Source organism: Pteropus medius, unplaced genomic scaffold, assembly GCF_902729225.1.
Source record: "Pteropus medius unplaced genomic scaffold, Ma_sr-lr_union100, whole genome shotgun sequence".
In the NCBI taxonomy this organism is placed as follows: domain Eukaryota; kingdom Metazoa; phylum Chordata; class Mammalia; order Chiroptera; family Pteropodidae; genus Pteropus; species Pteropus medius.
The window spans coordinates 7,846,769-7,870,772 of NW_024349802.1; the positions used below are offsets into that span (position 1 = coordinate 7,846,769).

Consider the following 24,004-nt stretch of genomic DNA (forward strand, 5'->3'; position numbering starts at 1 on the left):
AAAACTCTCTTACCCTACAATCAACCTCAGAATAACCCTTTAAAAATAAAAACCAGATCCTTCCCAACTCCTTTCCCTAGGGTAACAATCGAATTCAGTCACCTAGCCCAGGTCTCGGGGCCCTTGGTAATCTGAGTCCTGCCAGCCTCGGGGACTATGGCTTATCTCCTCCTCACAGTGGCACAGTGCTCCCGCCCTGTGTGTCCCGCTTCCCTCTGCCTGGAATGCCCTTCCCTTTTCTCTCCACAAGAACATTTTTCTCATCCTTTAGGCTTTAACGTAATTGTCACATACTCGGGTAGGCCTTCTCTGATGGCTGCGTCTGAAGGAGGCCCTCTCCTAATTACTTGTAAAGCGTTTGTCTTTCCTTGCTCTCAGCATTTAATCTACAGATTTTATTTGTCTGTTAAATTTTTTTTTTTTTTTTTTGCCTCTTTTCACGCTGATGGAGGAATGTGACCTCCACGAGAACAGGGCCTGCTGACTCGCTCACTTCTCTGCGTCAGTACCCAGAACAGCACCCAGCTCATAGTAGGGACTCACTAACCTTTCCCGGAGGGGAGGTGGGGGGGAAGGCAAGGTTGTCAATGAATGATTGAATGCTGGGAACCTGAGGCACGACGTGACTGGGTCTTAGCCAGCTTGCTTCAAACCCACCTAACAGCTGTCCCTTCTAAAGCTAACCCTAGACAGTCCAGTTTCCTGTCAGTCTGTCACTTTGAGGAATGACAGTTTAAACCTTATTTCCATCCTAGAACTGAATTTTAGTGAGTTAAAAGGTAGGGATTTCGTCCTTTGGAGGACTTGGGGGGAGTGCCCAAGATGTCATCCAGAAGAGCACATTTTCTGTGCATCATCAAGTCTTTTCCCTCAGAGCTCTGTGGGCTCTCAGCCTGTTCCAGATGCTCAAAGATACCAGGCTTTTAAAATTCACGTCATGAAGAAATGTGAGGCGAGAGTATAAATAAACATAGGATAGTAGAATGTCCACTGTAACAGGCATGATCTTTCTTCTAAAGTAGCCTAGGAAAAGATCTATATTTTTGTCACTTACTGGAGAGCTATGCAAAGTTAAGAACTTATATTAGACCCATTTTTTTTTTTTGACACATAAAGGCCATTTCCAGCTGCTCAGCCTCTTTGAGCCCGACCTGTGCCCCATCATTGACCACTACTGTCTCCTCCATCAAGTCTTAGTCCTTCCCGTCCTAGTTTTTCCTCATGGAAATGGGCATAATAAGCTCTCTTATTTCCCCGAACCTTATGCCTAACCTGAATTTATAAGACGAAAGGCAAGATTATAACTTTCAAAATATAATTAAACATGATGATGCCACTTCTGTACCAGAGAGGCCCATGTTTTAACACTGACCCAGGATCCTGGGCAAATCTGTCCTCTGTAAAGCCCAAGAGGTTGATTCCATTCCATGTTCCCACTGGCAGACACACTCAGCGTGCTCTGCACAAAGAACATGGTGGTATGCCACAGTCCTGTGATGTCACCTGGTGACCTTTCCCTGATTTCTCTCAATCAGCCATTGGTTACAGCGAGTTTTACGAGGGCAGGCAACATAATCCAGCCTCAGCTGCCCCAGTGGGACCTCTTTTGCAGCCAGGTCCTTCTTGGGGGTGTGGCCCTTTGCTGTCGGAAGGCCTCTCCTCTGGCTCATTGCTTCCTTCTGGATGTTTCTGGGTCTACATGGCTCGTCTGGCTGTCTCCCTTTTTCCCTTCCTTGAGCCAGAGAAGTCTCAGGTTCTTGTCTTATATTTATGATGCACGCTATAGCTGGAGAGCCCATTTTGCCCCTTCGGCAAGTCTCTTTGTGGCCCTTGGTGCCAGCACAGTTCTTCCATCTCCAGGCCCTACTGCTCCTCCAGTCCCTCAGGACATAGATTTTGCCCAAACTTCTGGGCAGCAGATCTGAGTGTTTTCCTATAGCTCTGCTGGGCATGGGTCCTAGAAAAGGTCAAAGCCCTAGTCCCTTTCCTGACTCACCAGGGACCTTGCCCTCCTTTTTATCTTGCTCTCCTTGACTCCCTCCTCAAATCTTTCTAGGGCCTTCCCAGTGTCCAAAGCCCGAGAACATTCTCCTTCCTTTACCCTCCCACCCCATTCAGGCAGTTACCACATCCTATCCACGCTAAACTCCTCAATATCCTGTCTCCATTTCCCATTCTCCATCCCCACTGCCACTTCCTTAGTTCAGGGTTGCATCTTCTCTCACCGTGGCTTCCTGTTGTGGCCTCTTAATGGATCTAGCTCAGCATCCTTTGGAGCTGCCTTTCTTTCAAAAAATTTTCTCAGTTGGTAACATGTCCTCATTCCTGTGACTATTTGATGAATCCCTGTCTTTCCAACCATGTGCAGGAGGGAGGAGCCGTGATTGATTTTGCTCACCATACCATCCCCAGCACCAAGCTCAGGCCAAGCATGGACCTCCCCTCCCACGCCTTCCAGCCTGCCCTTCTTTTGCACGGCTGCCACAGCACTCTCTCTGAAGGCAGGGCTGATTAAGCTTCCTCCTTTTCTTGATGCCTTTTCTAAAGGCCTTAACACCCTATCAGGACTTACAAAGTCCTTCACAATCTGGCTCCTGCTGGAGTATCAGATTTTACCTTCTGCCATTTCCCCAAACTCTTGCCTACTTACATACTTTTTTTTTCTTTTTACAAAAGTTTATTCTTAAATGTACAATAGGTTCTAAGACAACACTTCCTTCTAGATAAAGGTGGCAACATATGTTATGGCAGGGAATCCAGATGTTTAGATAGGAATGGAATTAAGGATCGCTATTGCCTCATGCACTAGAAATAGCTTACTTTTCCAAAGATTCTTCATTCCCCATGGCCTTCACACTGAACTTAAATTCCTTCTCTTTTTGTTTATGCTTGAATACATTATCTCATCTACCTCCTTGGCCCTGCTTCTTGGGCCGTCTCAGGGGCTTCTTGCACCTTTGTGGCCAGAGAAGGTGCTTGCTATCCCTTTCCCAAACCCTATCAGACAGGGTTTTATTGTATCCTGAGGCATTGAAACATCTGAATAAATCAATATCTGGGTGATAAGGAAGCTGCTTTCTCCATCACTTCAAAAAAATGTCCCACTCCTTTCCACCTTGCACAGGCTGGAATGCCCTAGTCATCCTCCAAGACCCTCTGTTTAGGGTCACCTCCTCCACGAAGCCCTCCCTGACCCTGCCAGAAAAAGGAGTGCTTCTTTCTCACTGTGCTGCCCAAGTACCCTTTGACAATGATCACATGGTATAATAGCTGGTGCTTTCTTTTTTTTAAAAAAAAAATCTTTGTTTACGAATTTCTCAGGGATGGGAGGATTGTCTTATTAATCCTTATGACCCCAGAGCCAAACAGAGAACTTGGCATAGAGTAGCTGCTCCATAATGTATGTCAAATGAATGGACACACTTTGGAATAGAAAGCTGCTTCACCCAGGGGACAATCACAGGCTGTGTATTTAGAGCTGATATATGTAGAATCATCAGGTTCTCAATGATAATCAAAATCTGAATTTAGTACTGTATTCTTTAAAATAGCCACAGCAAAGTAATCCAACTTTTAAAGACACTCAGCTTCCACCTCAGAGCATTGGCCCTGGCGTGGGAGGTAGGGGACTCACTCTAGGGAATTTCAAGTCAAAAGGTGAAGGATGGGCTTGGAGTCATGCAGATCTGTGTTCAAATCCTCTTCTTGGCTCTGTGATCTTGGGCAAGTCTAGCATCTCTGTGAGCCTTGGTTTCCTAGTAGCAGTACCTGGGTCATTCTATTGCTGTGAGGATTAAATGAGAGGGCGGATCATGTGTTTGTCACAACCTGTTCAATAACAGGGTGGTGCAGTGGGCCCGGGGTGGGATCAGTGTAGGCAGGGTCTCAGGGAGCCCTCCCTTGGCTCCAATGCCCCTTCAGGTTCACTGGAAGGAGGAACTGGCCTTTGAGCTGGGTGGCCCTGCTGAGCTGGGTAGAGCTCAATCAGTGCCTTCTGCCATAGGAATCTCTGTCTAGAGAGTCTGGAAATTTTCCATAGCTGTCATGGAAAACAGAAGCTTCTAATTTTGCCTAGCACTGCTGAAGCTCCTTCTGTTAAAATGATTCCTGGGGAGACAGAATAATCCTGGAGAGGTATTATTTTTGATTAGAAAAGTCTCAACCCAGCTATTCTGTACAGCTGCCTCTACAATGGCCTATAGAAAGGATTGGCTGGGATCATCTTTTGGGTTCTTAGGGCCCACATTTAATCTCCAATCAGAATTAAATGGAGGAGGTCAAGTTCACCCACAGGGGAGACCAGGAGCCCATCATGGGTTGTGTTGGAGAACTTCTCACTTCCCTGCTCTTGGTCACCTCATTGCCCCTAGCTCCTCCCATTCTTCTCAGTACCTGTTCTGCCATGACCACGAATTAGATGGAGTTTAGGGAAGGCCACCGTTTATCTATGCATTCTCAACCCAGCTGTATTTCATTAGTGAGCCAAGGATGTTTTGTCTTTCTTTTTCTAACACTGTAACTAGAGGGCTGGGACCCCGAGGGTTCCACACATCTCGAAGCATAAAATCTTTGCTTTATGGAATATGTGCATTCCAGCAAAGTTGGCTACAGAACACCCTCCAAAAAGCAAATCCTATTTGCCTGACTTCCATGAGAAAATTGAAGATATGTTCCCATTTAGAACAAAATCCCCAAAAGCTGGAATTGAGAGCTTTTCTTAAAGACTTTCTGAAAGAAGGAGCATTCTCAGATGATTTTCTTTCCACTTCCTCACCCTCATCTTAGGAAACCTTGATTTTGTACTCTGAGAGCATAGGACACGTCTGAATACATTTTTTTCCTTCCCGCTGGTCATTTGCAGTTTGTAATAGAAGTGGCTTGGAGATAATGAGCTGCCAGCAGGTGCACTATCTGTCATGCCCATACAGCCTGCTCACCAACCAATGACCCATGCACACTGCTCCTCCCTTCAGGTCAGCCTTCTGACACAGAGGCAGCTGTGAAAAATGACCCAGACTTTTGAGAGAACCCTTGGTTCTGAAGTGAAAGGAGGTTGAAAATTTGGGAACTGCTCATAGGATCTGACTCCATAGCTTGCTCTCCACTGGTTCTGGCTACCTAGTCTGACGCACAGGGCCTGAAATTCTACCAAGAAGACCCTCACTTAGGTTAACAAGCTCTCTTTTCTTTAATTAATAGAGCTGGGCATGGTCTCCACCTCCCCATCTGAGTGATGGTGAGGTTGAATCAGATCAGCATTTCTCACATTGTGGTCCTAAGACCACTTGAATCAGGATCCCCCAGTGACTTGTTAATGCAGACTTCTAGGCCCTACTTGGATCTATAGTAATTAGACTCTCTAAGGGGTGGGGCCTGGGAAACCCCAAGTTTAGCCATCTCTCCAGATGGTTCTGGTGTGTTTTGAGAACCGTTGATATCAATTAAGAATGTTCATACTGTGTGTTTGTTAATGCTGTGAGCAGAATTAGTTCAATCTATTTTCTCCTGACCCCCTCACTGAGGTCTGCTGGACGGAGGGAATAGGAATTGGGGGCGGGGAGGGAGGACACAGTAAAGGTTAGGGCGGGGCTTTGCTGAGGGTTGGTGTCTGCGGTTGGTAGAGAAATCTTTCCTTTTTTCTTTTTGTACCACAATGTAACTCAGTGGGATTTAGTTGGGACTGGCTTTTGTGAGTGGGCCTGGGATTGCATCCCTAGGGTGAACAGGGCTCCTGTGAGACAACTCCCTGTTGGTTCCTAACAGCTGACATCCAAAGTGGACTCCTGAACAGTCTTTAGGAACCCAGGCTGTCCCTGAACACGGCCCGGGTGAGGTTGCGGGGACAGTCAATGATACGGGAAGGATACCTGTACTGTGCTCCAGCCCAAATTTCTCTTCTGTAGGATCGAGTCTTCCAGCTCTATAGAAACAGATGAGAGGACCATCTTATCCTGTTTTAAACTCAAATTCCACAGAGGGAAGGCCCCCTGTGGGTGGGCCACAGGGAAGATCCAGAACAAGGGCAGGGTGGCCTGGGCATGGGCTGCTATAAAGCAAACATTCACCTGAGAGGGGTCACTCATCTTTTATCATCTGCATAGCCTATACTCAGAATAGCTCTGCGCTCCCTAAAGCACACGACTTATTTACCCCGGTGTGGCTTTTTGCTTATCAAAGAGGATCTCTTGAGGCTGACATGCTCCAGAAAGCAGTCAAAAGGTAGGAGACGACATTTACAAAAATCCATTCTTTCCTCTCCACTTCACTGTTCTATTGACTGTTTTCCTGTTCAATCAAATCTTATTCACAGATGCACATTCCATTTTAGGAGCCGCCAAGGTGATAAATATCCTATCTTTACTGAGCTTGTTGCTGCCACAGCACCTTCTCTTCCCTTTCCCATCCTGGAGGGCCTGGGGTCCTTTTTGGTTGGATCCCTCGTGTCTAGGAAATCTCCATTTGGTTCCCAGCACATGGGACAAGCCAATTGCTTTGCCGCTTTTTCCTGCTTTCACCTTTTCTCTATAGATTAGCTGTTGCTGCATCTGGCTGAGTGTTGTGGCCTTATTCTTAGGTCATGACCTTTTCCATTTTCCCATGTGTCGTGGCACTGACCTTCAGAGGATCTGTGAGCTGGTAGTACGGGGTGAGTGTGCAGAACAACCAAGGCAGTAGAAATGGGACAGAAGTTCACACGGTCAGATTCCCGGCCTGTTGCTTACCTGACTGCCTCGAATCTGGCTTTGTCCTGTGCATTCCCTTATTCTTGTTTATGGAGCAATTTCGTGAGCAACATTGGTGCAGGAGATCATGCTAGACTGGAAGCACAGAAGGGACACCAGAGCCTGACCACCAAGGCTAAGAGCCTTTGTTTATTGACTAACATCTCAATTGTTGTTCAGTAATGATGCATCCTATGTTGAGTGGATACATTTAGCTTTACCTCTAGCAGAGCTAGAGCAAATGTGCTTTTGGGTGATTCAAGCTTATTTCATTCCTTCGACAGTTAATCACTGAATATTGGAGTGATATAAGGCAGTCCAGCTGATTCCCTCATGTTCTTGACCTGATCTGGTGGTCAGTTTGTAAGCTAGGCTCCTGTCCAGCAAGGGTCCTATGGAGCCAAATCAATCCCCAGGCATCTTTTCTTGCAGCTTATCCTCCCCGCTCCTCCTCATTCACCATCTCCATGATGACCACCACCATTCCCTGAAAGCCTATTATTGCCAAGCACTGTATTCAATCCTATTTCTTCTTATTGGATCCTTACAACATCCTGTGAAGCTGGCCATCTTAGTATTCTCATTTCAGAGCTGGGGAAATTGAGGCCCAGGGCATTTAAGCAGTTGCCCAAGGCCACATGGCCAGAAAGTGGAAAGCTCAGACTGAAACCTAGTGTGAGCCTATGGTGCACTGCAGGCTGAGGGGCAGAGCCAGGAACCCCTCAGGGGCATTTCTCAGCACTGGGCTGGGCACCTGCTCCCTGTGAGTATACATGACTTCTTTGCTTCAGAGAGTCATAGCTTCTGTGGTTCAGCAGCACCAGGTCCCACCATTCGAGGTAGTTCCACACAGGTGGGGCAGTGCTCTCCATGATTCTGAGCTGACAGGCACAGTTCACTGCACCTGGTCTGGGTTCTTAGAGACAAGTATCTTCCCTTGATGGGTGCTTTCTCCAGAAGGGGTAGAGAAGCATTCTACAAGGTAAGAACTGCTCAGGGAGCCTGCGTGGCCAAGGCTCAGCCATTGTCACTGGCTAGAGAACAAATTCCAGGCCATCGAGGGGTTCCTGGGGATAAGTGTCAGGAAGTGCTTAGCTCTGTTGGTCTCAGCTGCTGTGCCTGTGACTGGAGACCAGACTGTCCTTCCCTCGAGCTTCTGGGCAGGAGCTGGATGAAGGCAGGGAGAAGTTCTGGGATGAGGTAGGCCTGGGGTGGGACACAGACTGGGAACACTTCTGTGCTTCAGGCACTTTATATAACTCCCTCATTGATCCGTGAAGGTACTTATGAGCAAGGTAGGACATCTTTATATTTTATCTTCAAGGACCCAGAGGCTTGGATAAATCCAGTGACTTGGTCATCAAGAAAGTCCTCCTGTGTCAGGATGTAAACTCAGGTCTGCCAGATTCTTCTATTAGACCACTGCTTAGTGCTACTAATGCCCTTCAGGAGACTGCCTGGCATCCTCCGTGGAGCAGCAGGGGAGGGTCTAGGTCTTCCCGGACACAGGCTCAGTGAGCTCCAGCACCACCTCTGTGGGGAGGCTGTGCCACTGTCTTGCTCTGCTTATAGCATCTACTTTGGGACCCCAATGTCAGTCCCCCTGATAGCGCCTTGCCTCATGCTCACGCCACGTGCCTCTCGCCTCCCTCACCTGGACCTTCCTTGCTGTTCCTAAGGCATGTGATGCTGCAGGACTTGCTTGGTGCCCTTGCACACATGCTGGCTTGCCCAGTCAGGCACTGAAAGCTGCTGGCCTCTGCCCACGTGCGGACCTACCTCCCATGCTGTGTGGGTATGGCTTCCACAGAGGCTGTCCTGGAAGTGCAGGTGAGTTAATGACCTGGGGAGTGAATCTGACTCCTGAAAGACAGCATATGGGAAAGGTCTGGCTGATAAATTCTTGACTTCTTGTCCTGACGGGCTATTCTGAGATGTGCTGTTTCCATACGGTCTCCCGGAGGAGTCTCTCATGGCCAAGTTGTATGTTTTGGTCGATGGTGGCCTGGTCAGCAACCTGTATGTGTTTTCTCTCCTCCAACACTGCATTTCCCTTTTTTTCTTTAGTCTTATTTCATTTGGATTGCAACTCCCTTGCTCCATTAAAGTGTTGACATGCAAGATTTGCCCAGAGCTTTGTTTTCTAGGTAACACAGACTCAGTGATAATAACAGTAGAAATAACAGTTCCTTCCATTTATCGAGGGTTTACTGTGTGACAGCTCAGTGAATCCTTACACTATCCCCATTAAGCAGGTATTGTTATTATCCTTATTTTACAGATGAGTAAACTAAAACTCAGAGAAGTTAAGGAACATGCTCATGGCCACACAACATGTAAATGGCAAAGCGAGAATTGAACTCAGCCCTTCTGTTTTTCCAACTCCAGAACCTGAACTCGAAACCGTCTTTGAATAAAGTTGCCTTTAACATTTAGAAATATCATGGAAACCTGAGTCTCTGCAAGGAGCGACCTGACCTGCAAGAGATTCCTTAGGATCCCCAGGAAGCCCATTGAAACCCTCAGGGGAGCCCCGGGATACTCACGTTGTAAACGCTGGGTTGTACTTTGCACCTCGGTAGTAGGAATACAGATTGAACATCCCAATCATGAAGGCCACAAATACCATGATGAAAATGACCATGAACTTGAAGATATCTTTCACGGTTCTCCCCAGGGAGATCTGCAGGGGCCCAAAACTCTCATTGGCCGGCAGGATGTATGCGATTCGAGAGAAACTCAGCACGACAGCTATTGCATATAGCCCTTCTGATATGATCTGAGGGTCTGAAGGCCACCACTTGTCCCTGGCTGAAAGAAAACAATCTGAGTTATTCAGTGGGGATAGGATCTGCTCTGGAAGAGAAACCAGTGAGACATCTTTAGAGGTCTTTAACCTCATCACTTGCCATTCCTACCTGGTCTTTAAATTAATCCCAAGGTGCTGAAAGTGCCACCCTCCCTCCTGGAATGTGCTGGACCATCTGCAGGGAACACCCTTCCCTCACTTCAAGGTCCACGTCATTCCCACTCATCCTTGAAGTGCTTAGCTGTCATTTTCAGGAAGGCTTCTGTGACCCCCACAGCCTGGGATAAACTCCCTGTTTCCCTCTCTGCTCCCACAGCATCTTGTCATGGCACTTACCATGCTGCTTGCTATTTTGTCTTCCTTACCAGTGTGTGAGCTCCACAAGTGGGGGCTATCCCCTTTATAAGGAGTTGGAGGAAAGGAACATGTACTTGGAGTCAAACAGACCTGAGGCTAAATGTGGCCTTTCTACACACTGCGTTTATGACTCTGAGCAAGTCAATTAACATTTTTGAGTCTCATTTTCCCCATCTGTAAATTGGATATATCATCAACCTTATATAGCTATGTTGAGGATAAAATGAAATCATGTATGTAAAGTACTTAGCTGGAAAATAAGTTCCATGCTACTCAGGTTCCTGGGGACAAGGATCTAGCACACAGCAACTGCTGACAAATGTTTGTTAAATGACAATGAAACTAAACCACAAGTTTAGACTAGCCACAAATCAGAACAAATGAGCTCACATGGGGGCCAGGAATCTGTAGGATCTTGCCTGAGAAAATACTCCTGGGTTTTGTTCCTCAGGCAGTGTGTGTCTGATTGAGCTAAGGCCCCTAAAGTGGTTACTAGTCATCCAAGTTTGCTTTGACAGCCCTGTTCCAGGTGGGCAAGAGTCTTGGGACCTGTCCTGGGCTGGAGAGATGCTTCTTGTTGTCACTGGTGAGGGTCTGAGGTGCTCTGGGTGTATTCAGCAAACCAAAGCTGCAAAGTGTTCCTATTGAAGTTCTAATGGTGCAGAGAACAGCATCTCTCTCTAAAAAGCTGCCTACTATGTGTCAAAACATATAGCGATTCTCAAATGAGGACAGAACCTTCCTCCTGGGGAAGTGCGTGGGGCATCTGTGCTTGTCATAATGACTAGGCAGGAGTATTATTGGGATGATAATATCCTGCAATGCTCCAGGCAGACCTGCACCATGAAAATTGCCTTGCCGAAAAGGCCAATAGCGTCCCTGTTGAGAAATGCTAAGTGAAACTTAAATTGAGAAACATTGAGAAACCTCAATTAGCCCTTACACTTACATTAGCTATAATTTTCACAACAGCCCTGTGGAGTAGATATTATTATTGCCATTTTAAAGATTGGATTTGGGGTATGGGGTCCTTTCCAGAGCCAGGTAAATGCAGACAGCAAGGATGTTACACAGCAATTTTTGGCACCCCAAGGGAGATGGAAGAGGAAGAATTTTTTCTTTATTTTTGGAGCTAGACTCTGTTAAACAATTATAGTAATAAAGAGTGGTAAGAAATCTTTAGTAAGAGAAGCCAGGCCTCTATTTGTCACAAAGTTTCATGTAGTACATTCTAAATTACATTTGGAAATATAACAAAATTATAGACTCTATGTTCTCATCAAGGTCATAACTCAGAAGTCTATGAAAGAAAAGTAAGGAGACTAAATTATGTTTTTCTAATATATCTGTCACCCTCTATGGATAAATAACACATTTAAAGAACAAGAAATAGGACTTAGCTTCTTCAAACAGACACCAAAAGGAATTTCTTTTTTCTGACCTCTGTAATTTACCATCTTAATCCTCAGCCGAAATAATAAAAGGTACTCCTGTAATCTATTAAGATAGATTTAGCTGTCATCAGACCCTGGTGACCAGCTCAGGACTTTTTAATGAAAAATATTCTACTTGGACTGGCTTGTAAGAGTTGCGATGGGTGTAAAAACAAACAGTACTGTGATTATTCAGAAAAGGGATTTTCTTCTTGGAGCTGTTTCCATGAGAAAACAACCTGAAAAACATCTGCCTACTTGGTGTTGTAGAGGTTGAAGGGACCACTACTGTCTCGCCAACCACAAGAGGGCTCTCTTCCTCCACAACTGGGGCACAAACAAACACTGAGCGACCAAAAAGATTTCCAAAGGCACAGGGTGAACCACAAAAACAAGGGAATAAAATGCAATGCTTTGGGTTGGGTGAGACCTTATTATAATCCATAAAAGGAATAAAAGTCATAAGTGGACCATACTGAAGCCCGAATCATAGCATTAAGAAAGTATCCAATGCACTATCAAGATTCTCCTCATCTTTCCTTGATGAACCCTGAGCCGTGCAGAGGGGAAAATATACAAGATCATTTTGCTTTTATAAAGTCTGAATTTGCTAACCAACAAATGAAGAGTAGATGATCTGTAATACCACAAGACTCTCCATTTCTCCGTAGGGGTTTCCCTACCGCATTTACAGGTAACATAATCTGCACAACACAATTTACATTGAATATAGGCAGCAACTCAACTTTTGCATTAAGTGATCAACCTTCTACAGATCATTGCTGTACCTGATTATGATGAGTCTGTGGCCACAGGAGCCTTGTAACAACATCTAATGGGACATTTGACATTCAAACGTCATGCTTCATGACGTAGCAGCTGCCATTCGTGAATGTTTATTAAATGTCCAGCTAATTTACTGGCAACAACAAATATCTACTATTTCTTCTCTCCACATATCTTTCTCCTTTAGTACAGAAAGTACAGTGTTTGAGCAAGTAAATGACCCAAGAGGTATAATAACTGTTACTATGTAGTGAGCATTTAATATTTTCAGAACACAGTACAAAATTCATATGCACTGTCTTATTTAAGCCTTAAAACTTTGACATATGTATTATCACAGTTTTACATATAAGAAAATGGAGGCTCAGAAAAGTTAAGTAAGTAAGGTCTGATAGTAAGCTATAGAAGTAAGATTTGAATCCATGTCTCGCTAACTTCAAAGCCTGAGAACATAACCAACTATGCCTTCTGCATGGTTTCCAGTTCATGTTGGGTCAGGATCTGCGGCAATCCATGGCAATCCTATATTTCTGGGAACATTGTGAGCCCTGCCATGAAAACATGTTTCTTTATCTATGAAATTGGGACTTAAAAAGACCCTTTGTTTTGCAGGGCTATTACAATGATTGCAATGTATGATGTAAATGTCTACACAGTTCCTGGCACTTGATAAGCCCTCGATAAATGGATGCTAGAACTCTTACTATTTCTAAAATTTCAATCTAGTACCTCACACTGTACGTCTTGTGCATCTCCTAAGACACTATCTTGCCATGAGAAAATAACTTTAACAATGGGAAACCAAGACTTATCTTTGAATATAGAAGGAAAAGCTCCTGAATCCACACCAGAAATGAGATCTTTCTTAAAACAAACAAAAAACAAAAACAAAAAAACTCTCAGAAACTCTCAAAAAAACTCCCAATAACGTTTCCAAAACAAATTCTTTCCAATACAAAAAGATTGATTTCTCATAGTCACTAAGTCCATGCTCTATTCAGCTGGTTATATTGCAGAGACTAGGTCTTCTTTTGGGGCGAACGGTTGTGTTTGCCTTAGCATTCTACTTGACCAAAGTCAGCCACCGTACAACCAGGTGCCGGACTAGCGAAGCTAAGGGCACGTGGCCACGCGCTGGAAGCGCCAGGGGCGGGGCAAAATGCGCAGGAGCGCCGCTGACTCACCGTAGGTGAAATACGCCACTTCCGGCGGAAGGGAGACGTTGTGAAGTGTGTCTTCTGGAACGTTCTGGTCCACGTACAGCTGGGCTTCGCTGGCCTTCAGAAATGCCATGAACCTCGCGGTGAAGGAGGCCACGAAGATGGACAGCATCCCGAAATCCAGGAGGTTCCACAGGTGCAGCACGTACTCCCGCGGCCCCTCCTCCCAGATTTCCTTGCATTCAGACCAAATCATTCCTGTGGGAGAGTAAGAAAGTCAGCCTCATTTTTCATTTTCCTCGGCGTATACGACTACATGGAGGCACGGAAGAAACCCAGGTGCAAGTGTAAATGTAAACTCTTCGGAACCGAGAACGTTGATAGCTAGTAACGTCAGAAACATCTTCAAAGGCAGCTTGAGAAGCAGCAAATACTCTGTGAGAAGAGGTTTCACGTGTGCCTCTGCTTATGGATAAACCATCTCCAGAAGTTATGGGAGAGTTCTCATCCATTGCTACATTCTTGGAGGTAACGTAGGAGAAATATAGTGGCTGACATTTATATGTTTTGAAAACGGGGACGTCTGAAGGAATCATCCATTTCTAAAATAAATGTAAGGAAGCAGATCCGGTGGGCTTTCCGAAGGTGCCAGATGTGACCTAGAACCCAGTTCTCCTAACTCTCAGGTTAGACTCCTTTCCTCTATATTTCTATGACTGTTTTGGTGAGCATTAGTTTTGGGGTATTAGTATTTTCTTACTCATAACTTTTTAAAATAACTAATTTACTGATTTTTAAAGACATTATGTTCTCATTGTTCTATATTAAACAACATAGAGGGATAGAAACAATATGTTATGGAGTTCCCCCACCTCACCTCTAAGCCAGCCTCATAAGGTAGCCTAGATTAACAATTTGGTGTGTATCCTACCTTACCTGCACTGTCCAATATGGTAGCCACTTATCATGTGTGCATACTGAGCCCTTAAAATGTGGTCAGTTGAACTGAGAGGTGCTGTGTAAGTATAAAATACATACCAGATTTCAAAGATTTGGTACAAAAAAATGTGAAACAGGACAGTTTTTGTATTAATCACATTGAAATGATAATTTAGATATGTTGGGTTAAATAGAATATATTAATTTCACCTATATTATGTGGCTACTAGAAAATTTAAAATTAATATGTGGCTTACGGTGTGGCTTGCACTATATTTCTGTTGAATAGTGCTATTTTACCTTTATCTTCACTTATTATTAAAATGAAATTGGTTTAGATTATTAAAAGTTAACTATTCAATAACATTTCAAGCACTTAGTATGTGCTAGGCACTGTTTGACATTTATATGTATATATTAACTCCCTTAAATCTTTGCAACAACCTTATGAAATACATTGTTATCCCAATTTTATAGCTAATGTTTCCTCTAGGCACAGAGTGTTATAATATGCCCAGATAGAAGGCATACTTAGGAGGTTAATGTAGTAAAAGAATCATTAACTGGTTGGTTAGTGAAATAGTTCCAGCTCACTGGCCACACATTCCCCAGATGTTAGCTAGCCTTTCTTGGCACTCCCCTTGCTCCTGTGCATCAGATGGAAGGCCTGCCTTCTCAGGTGCTTCCTGCCTCTCCTGCTGCTCCTCCTCAGCATCCTTTGTTGTTCCTTATGCTCCCCCATCCCTTAAATGCTGCCGCTTTCCAAGGTTTCAGCCATTCTCATTCTTTCCTCTGTCCTTGAGTAGGTGCATCCACCCCTGAAGCTCTGTCCTTCATTTCCTTGTGAATGTCACACAGGTGAATGTCTTCCTCCAGACCGCAAACCCAAGCACATTGGCAGATGACCACATTATAACACTGTGGTCTTCGAGGTGCCTAAAAAGCCTGGAGTTAAGGATGATATTAGGAGCAGACAAATCGTCACGGGGGGCTGAAGCATGGCTGACTTGGTTGCAGGCCTACATCTGGTTGTGTTTGAGTGATGAGCTGATCCCTGCTCTGGGACTCTGTCCAGGGCCTTTTTAAATCAGAATTTTTCCTTTTCAAATAAAAGGATTTGAAACTAAATGTTTTTCTTAGGAGAAAAGTAATTTAAGAGCAGCTGTTTATAGAAGTTGCGACTTTGTTTGATGAAAGAGATTCTGAGATCTGTGTGTCTGTATCAAATTGGAGTCTCCACGACAAAGTATCCCCAAACATTGCCGGTCTATTTACAAGACACCTCACTACCACCCTCTACCCTGCCCCCACCTTTTTTTTTTTTTCTTAACAAAGCCATACTTCCCAAGCTTACCCTTTCAAAATCTCTGTGGTAATTCAATGAAGTAATAATTTTATTAACACTGAAATGTACTTTCATCTGTGCCTGCTCAAATAAGTATTTAAAGAAAATACCTTTTTAGAAAAGTCATTAGAAAAGTTAAAAATTATTAGGAAGTTGTTACAGGGTAGAAAAATAATGTTTGTTGCTTTCCTCTACCCCTCTTCCAATTAAAATTTCTAATGTTTTTGTGGAACTGCTTTTAGCTGTGCACTAGAGAAATCACAGGTTATCACTTAGGACTATGACTGGCTTTAATTCAGGAAGCCCTGGGTTCAAGTTCTAGTTTGGCCACATACTAGGCGTGTGACCGGGATAAGCCTTTGATTTTCTTGGGATTTTGCAGATAATTTCAAGTGTCCAAAGCTCTGAATCTGAAATGCAAATTATTTGCAGAAAACTGACTTTTCTGACCAGTATAGTAGCTCCTCATTGGGCATTGCAAATCACTTCCTCCATGGTCAGATGCCCACATCAGTCTTCCTAGATTTGAATATTAACTCACCCAGACTAATTTAAATTATTCCAAGGCCGTGAGTAAAAGTAGCATGGGCCCAAGGGTTTGAGCAGCAGGAATGCTTAATGAAAGAAGAAATGTGTGAAATTAAGTACTTTAGTGAGTGAAATTAGACTCTGCTTGCAAGGTACTGAGGATAGTTCAGCATTTTATATTCAAGCTGAGCCTCATGGTCTCTTGCCTCCAGCATGTCAATCAGAGGAGTGTTTAGAGTTTGGGACTTAGGGGGTAAGGATGCTTGCTGGTTACTGGAGTCTCCTTCAGGCAAAATCTCCTTCACTCAGAGATGCCTGGAGCCAAGAGAACAAGGTCACCGATAATTATGAAGGTGGCTGGCAGAGGGACAGTCTGGGAAATGCTGGGAAGCCCTGGGGGAATTATGTAGTTCCATTTGGGCAGGTTTGGAGTAATGGCCCGCAGGCTGCTGAGATGGAGCTTAACAGTTCAAAAGGTGGTTCACTCCCATCCATGTATCTATAAACACTAGTGATACAGGGTGACAGATTATGTAATAAAAAATGTCCAGGGGACTATTTGTGGAGACACAGGGATAAGAGCAATCAGCATTATAATTTTTTGACTCAGTAGAGTGTTTGGTACAACATATATCTGTTGACTGAATGAAGGAGTGAATTCATGGAGCAGGTGACACTTGGCAGGACGAACCAGGAGTTAGGTACTTGGAGGAGGATGGGCTGGCAGGGTATACCAGGTCATGGCCATGGAAGTGAGGGAGAACAGATTCTTCTAGGGAACCTTGAGAGGCTCAGTATGCCTTAAGGGTCAGGGTATGGGGCTGGAGATTGGGCAGGTTAGTGAAGGCCCAGGAGACCATGAAGACCCCACTTTGGGCCTTGAGGAGGAGACTAGTTTTCACCCTAGGCAGCTAGATAGCCTGTAAGGGTGATAAGCAGGACAGAAATATGGCCTGACTTGCTGGGAGAAAATTTGGCAAGTTAGTTGGAGTAGTCTCCTTGGAAATCTTATCTAAGTAAATGAAGAAACCATCAAAAGAACAAATTAGGTGAGGAACTCAGTCCATATAATTTTACAGTTTTACTCTTGGCCCAACCTGGATGTGTGATCCTGGAGCTAAGTCTTAGCATTACTCTTAAAGAGTTACAATCCTGGATAGGTGAGGGAGCAGCTAGATCCTCACATTTTACACATGTGAATACAAATTTAGAGAGGCAGAGCCAGCAAGGAGGAAGGGATACAGTTGGAATGGGTTCCTAACACCCAGTCCAAAGCTCTTTCCTCTTCTCCAGCCCTTTATGTGTATTTTCATGCTATGCTGGGCATTTACATTGCACTCTATCAGTTGAGCTTTAGCTTTAGATCATTTGAACTTTTGAATGGGGCATCTGCTTAAGAAAACACTGCCAGGTTCTCTATAAGAGTGGTGTAAAAGGAGTCTTCGTGTCATGATTCTGTTCCTAGATGGAGAAATGACATGCACTGTGGAAAGACTTCCTGTCTTCCAAGCCTTGTGGCTTTCTGTGAACCGCTAATGTTGTTATACAGCCCTTGACAAGCATCTGTAGAGCCACAGTTTCCAGTTGCGAAGTTTTATTATAACCTCTTTCAGCTACCCTGGCGTGGCTGCTTATGATACAGGCAAGAAAGATGAGTTCCTATGGTTCAAACTGATGTTGGAGATTCTCCCGGCTCGAAGGAGTGGTGGTCTCTGGTTCATTTGGTCTTCCCCAAAACAGTTCATCTGACAGCTCTACAGAACATATGTCTACTAGCAAATTTATCTCTCTATCCTCTGTCATATTCTGTTCTTGTCTTTTTTGATACCGTGTTCTGGTTTTTCTTCTACCTCTGGGTGTGTCTTCTTAGTCTCCTGTGGCCTCTACCTAACTCTGTGCGTACCTTAAGTATCCCGAATTGACAATCTAGAATTTTATCAAAATTCTGCTAATAATCAAGTGAAGCATTTAGAATAAAGGAAGAATATATTTGTAATTGGGTTTGACTTATTCACAGAGCTATATTGGAAAAGGAGAGCCTTGGGACATTAACAAATCCAGCCTGTTCCTTTAAGGGATGGAGACCACAAAGAAGCAAATGGCCTTGTCAAGGTGTCCCTGCTTCTTGCCTTTCCCACCCCCATGCTTCAGTGTATTCTCAGCACAGGAGCTAGAGTGATCTATTTAAAACGCAATCAGATCTTGTCACTTTTAGCCTCAAAATTCTTCAGTGACTTCCCATGTCCCTCAGAGGATTGGATCCTCTCTGAGCTCAGTCTTCTTTGCTGGATACTTCTCATCTTCCCATCCTTGATATATTATTGTGCCCTCAGCTTGGTCCTCAGTTCCTTTGCCCACATCACAGCCAAGGTGATTGCATATACTTTATTTTAAATATACTGACATGCTCAAATTTATTTCTCCATCCTCAGCTTCTCCTCTGAACTTCAGACATGTATATCCAATTGCTACTTGACATTCTACTTGGATGTGTAATAGATATCTCAGATCGAACTCTCGATTTCCATCTCTACTCCCTCTCCAAACTGCTCCTTCCTTGGTCTTTCCTATGTCAGTGATTGGCTCTCTTTTATACCATTACTTGAGCTAAAACACTTGGAATTTTCCTTGACTACTCTCCCTCACATCTCACAGACAATTCAATAGTGTTATTGATTTTACCTTCAAAATATAATCACCATTTGCCATCTTCTCAAAAACAACCATTTCTTGTCTGAATTACTGCAGTGGCTTCCTAACTGGTTTCCCTGCTTCTGCTCTTGTCCCAGAATTATCCGTTCTCTACACAGCAGTCAGTGATCTATTAGAAATTTAAGTCAGATGATGTCACTTCTGTGTTCAGAACTCCCCTGTGGTTTCTAGTCACACTGAGAATAAAATCTAAACTCTGTACCATGGCCTACTAGGCCTTGCATGATTTGACTCTGCCTATCCGTCTTACCTGATCTCAGCTCTCTCCCCCTTATTCACTGTGCTTCAGCAGCACTATTTTTTTTTTTTGCTGTTCTCAAACATGTTCAGCTTGCTCCTGAATCCAGGCCTTTAACACATACTGATCCTTCTGTCTGGAATTACTTTTCACCCAGATGTCTACAAAACTTGCTTCCTCTCTTCTTTCACGTTTCTGTTCAAATTTTACTTTATCAGAATAGGGAGATAAGGGCTTGCTCTTATCTTCTCAACTGCTCTGATAAGGTAAAATTTGAACCAGAGACCTGAGGGAAGAGAGGAAGCAAGCTTTGCAGGTGTTTATTCAACTTGTCTCTTCAATCAAAGAAATTTGAATACTGACTGATTATTTGAAGATACGAAGAAATTATTTTTAATTTCCTTTTATGTTTGTGGTTCTGTTTTAGAAAAAGTCCTGATTTCTATTACCAGCCGCGATGGACTAACAAACCGAGAAGAAATAAAGAAACTATTTTCAGATATTGGAAAAAGCACAGCACTGTGATCCTTAAGGGAAGCAAGCGGGGTAAGCCATATAATCACCCTGTTTTTCTTTTTGGAGACACATTCTAGTCTGCAGAGGGATTCCAGAAACATAGAAGGCAGTCCTAGTGAGTTGAAGAGACAGAGATTAGTGTTCAGAGAGCCTGATGTGTTTAGATGTTGTATGGCAGAGTTCCGAAGAGAAGGGTACTAGGCAAAATAAAAACAAAACACAAAACTAAAAACAAATACAAACACATAAAAGGCCTAGAAATTTGTACAGTGTCCTTTTGAATGTTTCCTGAATACTAAGTCATGAATGCATTAGAGTACAGTCCCACAAATAATAGCCAGAGAGCTGTAAGTTGAACAGTTTCAAGAGCTCACCCCGAGTGGAGAGGTGTTTGAGCTCTGACCATCTAGAGTTGAGAGTCTTTGTTGATTACTTGGGGCATTTAGTAGAGACCCTAGATGTGTGTCTCTGTAGTATAAGGATAAATAATCCTTATGGTAGAGCTTCTCCAGATCCACTCTAAGAAAGCTTGAAAAAGACCACACTCGTCTGCAAGTAATTTAACAGCCTGTCAGAACAAAGCCACAGAGTCTTTAAAGGAAGACAGCAAAATCCAGATTCTTAATAACAACATGCAAAGTGCCCATTATTCAGTCAAAAAATACTAACACATCAAGATACAGAAAAATGTGATCCATATCAGGAGAAAGATTAGTCAGTAGAAATTAACCCAGAAATGAAGAAGATGATGGAATTAAGAGTCAAGGATTTTATAATAGTTATTGTAAATATGCACAATATGTTCAAGGATTTAAAGGAAAATATAAATATCACAAGGAAGGAAATGAAAGCTATAAAAGGGAACCAAATGGAATTTACAGGGTTGAAAAATATATTTGAAATAAAAACTCACTGGTTGAGGATTAAAATCACAGATAATGCAGAAGAAACATCAGTGGACTTGAAGTACAAAGAGCAAAAATGAAAAAAAGAAAAAGATAACTTATTTTGTAGTGATACACACAAAAATGTTTATAGGTGAGATTTTGCTAGAGAGTTGGGAGACAGGAAGTAGGGATGATATAGATGAAACAAAGATTGTCCAGGACTTGGCGGTTTCAAACTTATAACAGTAAGTTTGAAAAAATTATCTGTGTAATAAAAAGTAGTTACAACCTTTCTTCTGTCTGAAATGTTAACAGGAAATAGGTAATGAGAAACAAGTTCTCCCCTCTATAATAGTGCTGATGTAAAAGTCTTGGAAACTTAGCTCTGCTTTGATGGGCAGAAGCTGGGACCAAGCTATGAAAGTGTGAACCTCGGTAGCTGGAGATGCATCCCTTTTATTGGGATAATGCTGGTACACATAGGAAGAGAAATATGTGGACTCAGGAAGTCATGGTTCAGTAGGAGCCATTAACCTGTGGCGCATATCCACTTAAAGGGGATATCTGGTGGTACTCAACAGAGTCTTGCACGTGGGCTCCAAATCAGAAAGGGGATGGGTGAGTGACCGGTCACATAAATACTTTGTTTTTTATATAAATCCAATGTATGACCTTTTGTTTTTATTAAAACTGTGTCCTAGTCAGTTTTGGTTGCTATAACAGAGAGTACCACAGACTGAGTGACTTATAAACAATAGACATTTATTTCTCACAGTTTTGGAGGCTACAAGTCCAAGATCAGGGTACCAGCATGTTTGGGTTCTGGTGAGGACCTCCTCCAGGTTGCAAACTGTTTGCTGTACCCTTACATGGCAGAGAAGGTAAGAGAGCTCTCTGGGATGTCTTTCTTGAGGGCACTAATCCTATTCATGAGGGTTCTACCCTCATGACTTAATCACCCCCAAAGGTTCCCACCTCCTAATACCATCACTTTGGGATTAGGGTTTAGCACATGAATTTTGGAAGAGAGAAACATTCAATCCATTGCAATGTGCCTGATGTTAAAGTCTTAATTTAGTTAAACTGTGGGGAGTGTGCTAGGGAAGATGGAGACAGACTGAACTGTGAAAGTGAGGCCACACAACTCAGTCTGCAGCAGCCTTTAATATCTCTTTCTAACTTTAGTGCCAGTGACTCCGCTAAATGAACCTTTGGTTACATACTTGCCTGTTGATTAAAAGCCCATGGGGAGCATAGTGTGCTTTTCTGCCTCTGCCCTTTGGATCAAATTATTCTTATATCCCTATTGAGAGATCCAGCTTTAAGACCATATTCCTAACTATTTTGTGCTCAGGCATCTATAGGATACTCTCCAGTGGTTCAACTTTTGTGGCTCTCTTAGGTTATATCATTTAATTAGCACAGGCCAAATATTGGGCCATCTTTTGTGATTTGTTGATTGATGGCACAGACACTTTGAATACATTTTGACTCAATGTTTGTGAGCATAAACATAATGAAAATTATACCAATATTGAATTTTTGTCAAGAAAGCAAATCTAGGGTGAATGTCGTTAGGGCAATTTAATTAATTGATAAAATCTTGATACTGCATGGTTACATTTTTTCAATCTTTCCTATTCAGTTTTACTCAAAACATTCTCATCAAATTCAGATCTTTTTGATATAAATTTTTTATGGATCAGGTTTTGGTTATACACAATATCACTGATTATAGCTTTTGCAGTTGAAATTATTTCCCTACCAAGTCTGATTTTTTTTTACCAGTTTTGAAGTTTCATTGTTTGAAAAATCTATAAAGCATTTTGTTGTGTACAATATTAATCATTGCTGGTTTTATTTTACTTGCTTATATCCTCCTAGTAATAGTTCTTATGAGTTAGGCAAATGTGAGATAGTCTTTTTAGCTAGTCAGTGAGGAATGGGAACAATTTCTTTGGCAATTCTAGTGGAGACCTTGGCAGCACAAAATATCACCACAAAGAGGAATTTCACAGCTTCATTACCTTCATTAACATAAATAATGAGAAGATATTACTCTGACTTTTAAGGTTTATATTTATCATCGCAGGGCTACTATACATCAGTACAAGCAGGCCTCTGCGGTATTGCAGGCTTGGTTTTAGGCCACTGCAATAAAGTGAGTTGTAATCTTTTTGCTGGTGGAGGGTCTTGCCTTCTATTTGTAAAAAAGGTAGCATAAGTGAAGTGCAATAAATTGAGGTATGCCTATATTCAATAATAACAAAAAAATATGCAATTTTATACTCTTTTTCAGAAGCAAAACTTGATTTCTGAAGCTTCCAGGAGACTATATTTAAATGAGGAAAATATGTTTTTGCATGAAAAGTTGCTTTACAATCACAATACACATATTATGAAAAGCACATAATGAAATTTCCTCAAATATCTCCTTTCAAAATTGGGATTTATATTATAGGTCTGTGCATCTTACATATCAGCACATGCAGAAGTTGACTTTGACTTTCTTGTTGGTCAGGCTGGTCATCCACTCACCATTATTCCTCTCCCCTTGACTGCAAAAGTACAGTCAAGGGGAGAGGAATAAGTTCAGAAGTCAGAGTTTAATGCTGTCCTGTTATAATTAGGAGAGAATAAGAGATAGAGTGACTTGCTTACCTAACACCCACTTCATGATGAGCATTTCTGTCCAGGAGAATTGTGTAGTTTTCACTCTGAAGATCTGTTTCGGGTAGTCTGTGAAGGTTTCATTGGGCAGGGTTTTGACGCCTTCAAAGCGGTCTGATGCATTCACAACTAACAATCCCAAGAAGATTGTAAAAGAAACTGCATGGGCTACAAATTTCATGAAAGGGCTCCTCAGGGTTCGTCCTAGCTGGAAACAAAATATGCACAAGACATGTTTTATAAACTAGCAGTTCTAGGTGGGTGCAGGTCTCTCTTTAAAGCATTGCTTTTGCCTAAAGTTGAACCAGATATTGGACAGAAACTGCTAATTGAACCCAGGCAAGATTTTCTCTAGAATTTTTATGTGAGATGCTGCTGGACCAAACCTATTTCCTACTGACTTCAATTTTTCCCATTTAGAAAATCTAGTGGGAAAAGAGAAAAGAGTAGAACATACTGACATATGTTACAGTTTGACTGCACAGCTACCCCTAACCACATGGATGTGAATTTTATGACCTTCAAATCTGGGGAAAAGTAATCTGTCTCAATAGTGTTCAGGATTTAAAAAAAAAAAAATACTTTTTGGATATATGCTCTGTTGCTCTTTTGGCCATTTTCTTGAGTTGTATACTTAGGTGATTTGTTTCAATGTTTCTTATACTGGTAAATTTATTTAAAGCTGTACATTTCCTGCTTTAGCTGTGTTCCCATAAATTTTGACACATAGCCCTTTCATTGATATTCAGTTATTAAATATTTTATAATTTCCCATTTGATTTCATTTTTAACTCTGAGGTTATTTAGTTGCTAGACGTATAAGACTTTTTTTCTTTGCTTTTAAAAATTATATTTTATTGTCCTCCCTGTTAGGGAGCAAGTGTTGGTCACATTGTCTCTAT

General features: G+C 42.7%; 1 protein-coding gene across 4 annotated transcripts in view; it reads right to left on the reverse strand.

The window, feature by feature from the left end:
* TRPC7 (transient receptor potential cation channel subfamily C member 7) overlaps positions 1–24,004 on the reverse strand; it is a 126,143-nt gene that overhangs the window by 20,434 nt on the left and 81,705 nt on the right. For all 4 annotated transcript variants that reach the window (XM_039836099.1, XM_039836097.1, XM_039836096.1 and 1 more), the window contains 3 exons: positions 23,094–23,310; positions 13,292–13,525; positions 9,269–9,533 (listed from right to left, as the gene is read on the reverse strand). In XM_039836099.1, the coding sequence (XP_039692033.1) occupies positions 9,269–9,533; positions 13,292–13,525; positions 23,094–23,310 (716 nt within the window). The remainder of the gene's footprint in view (positions 1–9,268; positions 9,534–13,291; positions 13,526–23,093; positions 23,311–24,004) is intronic.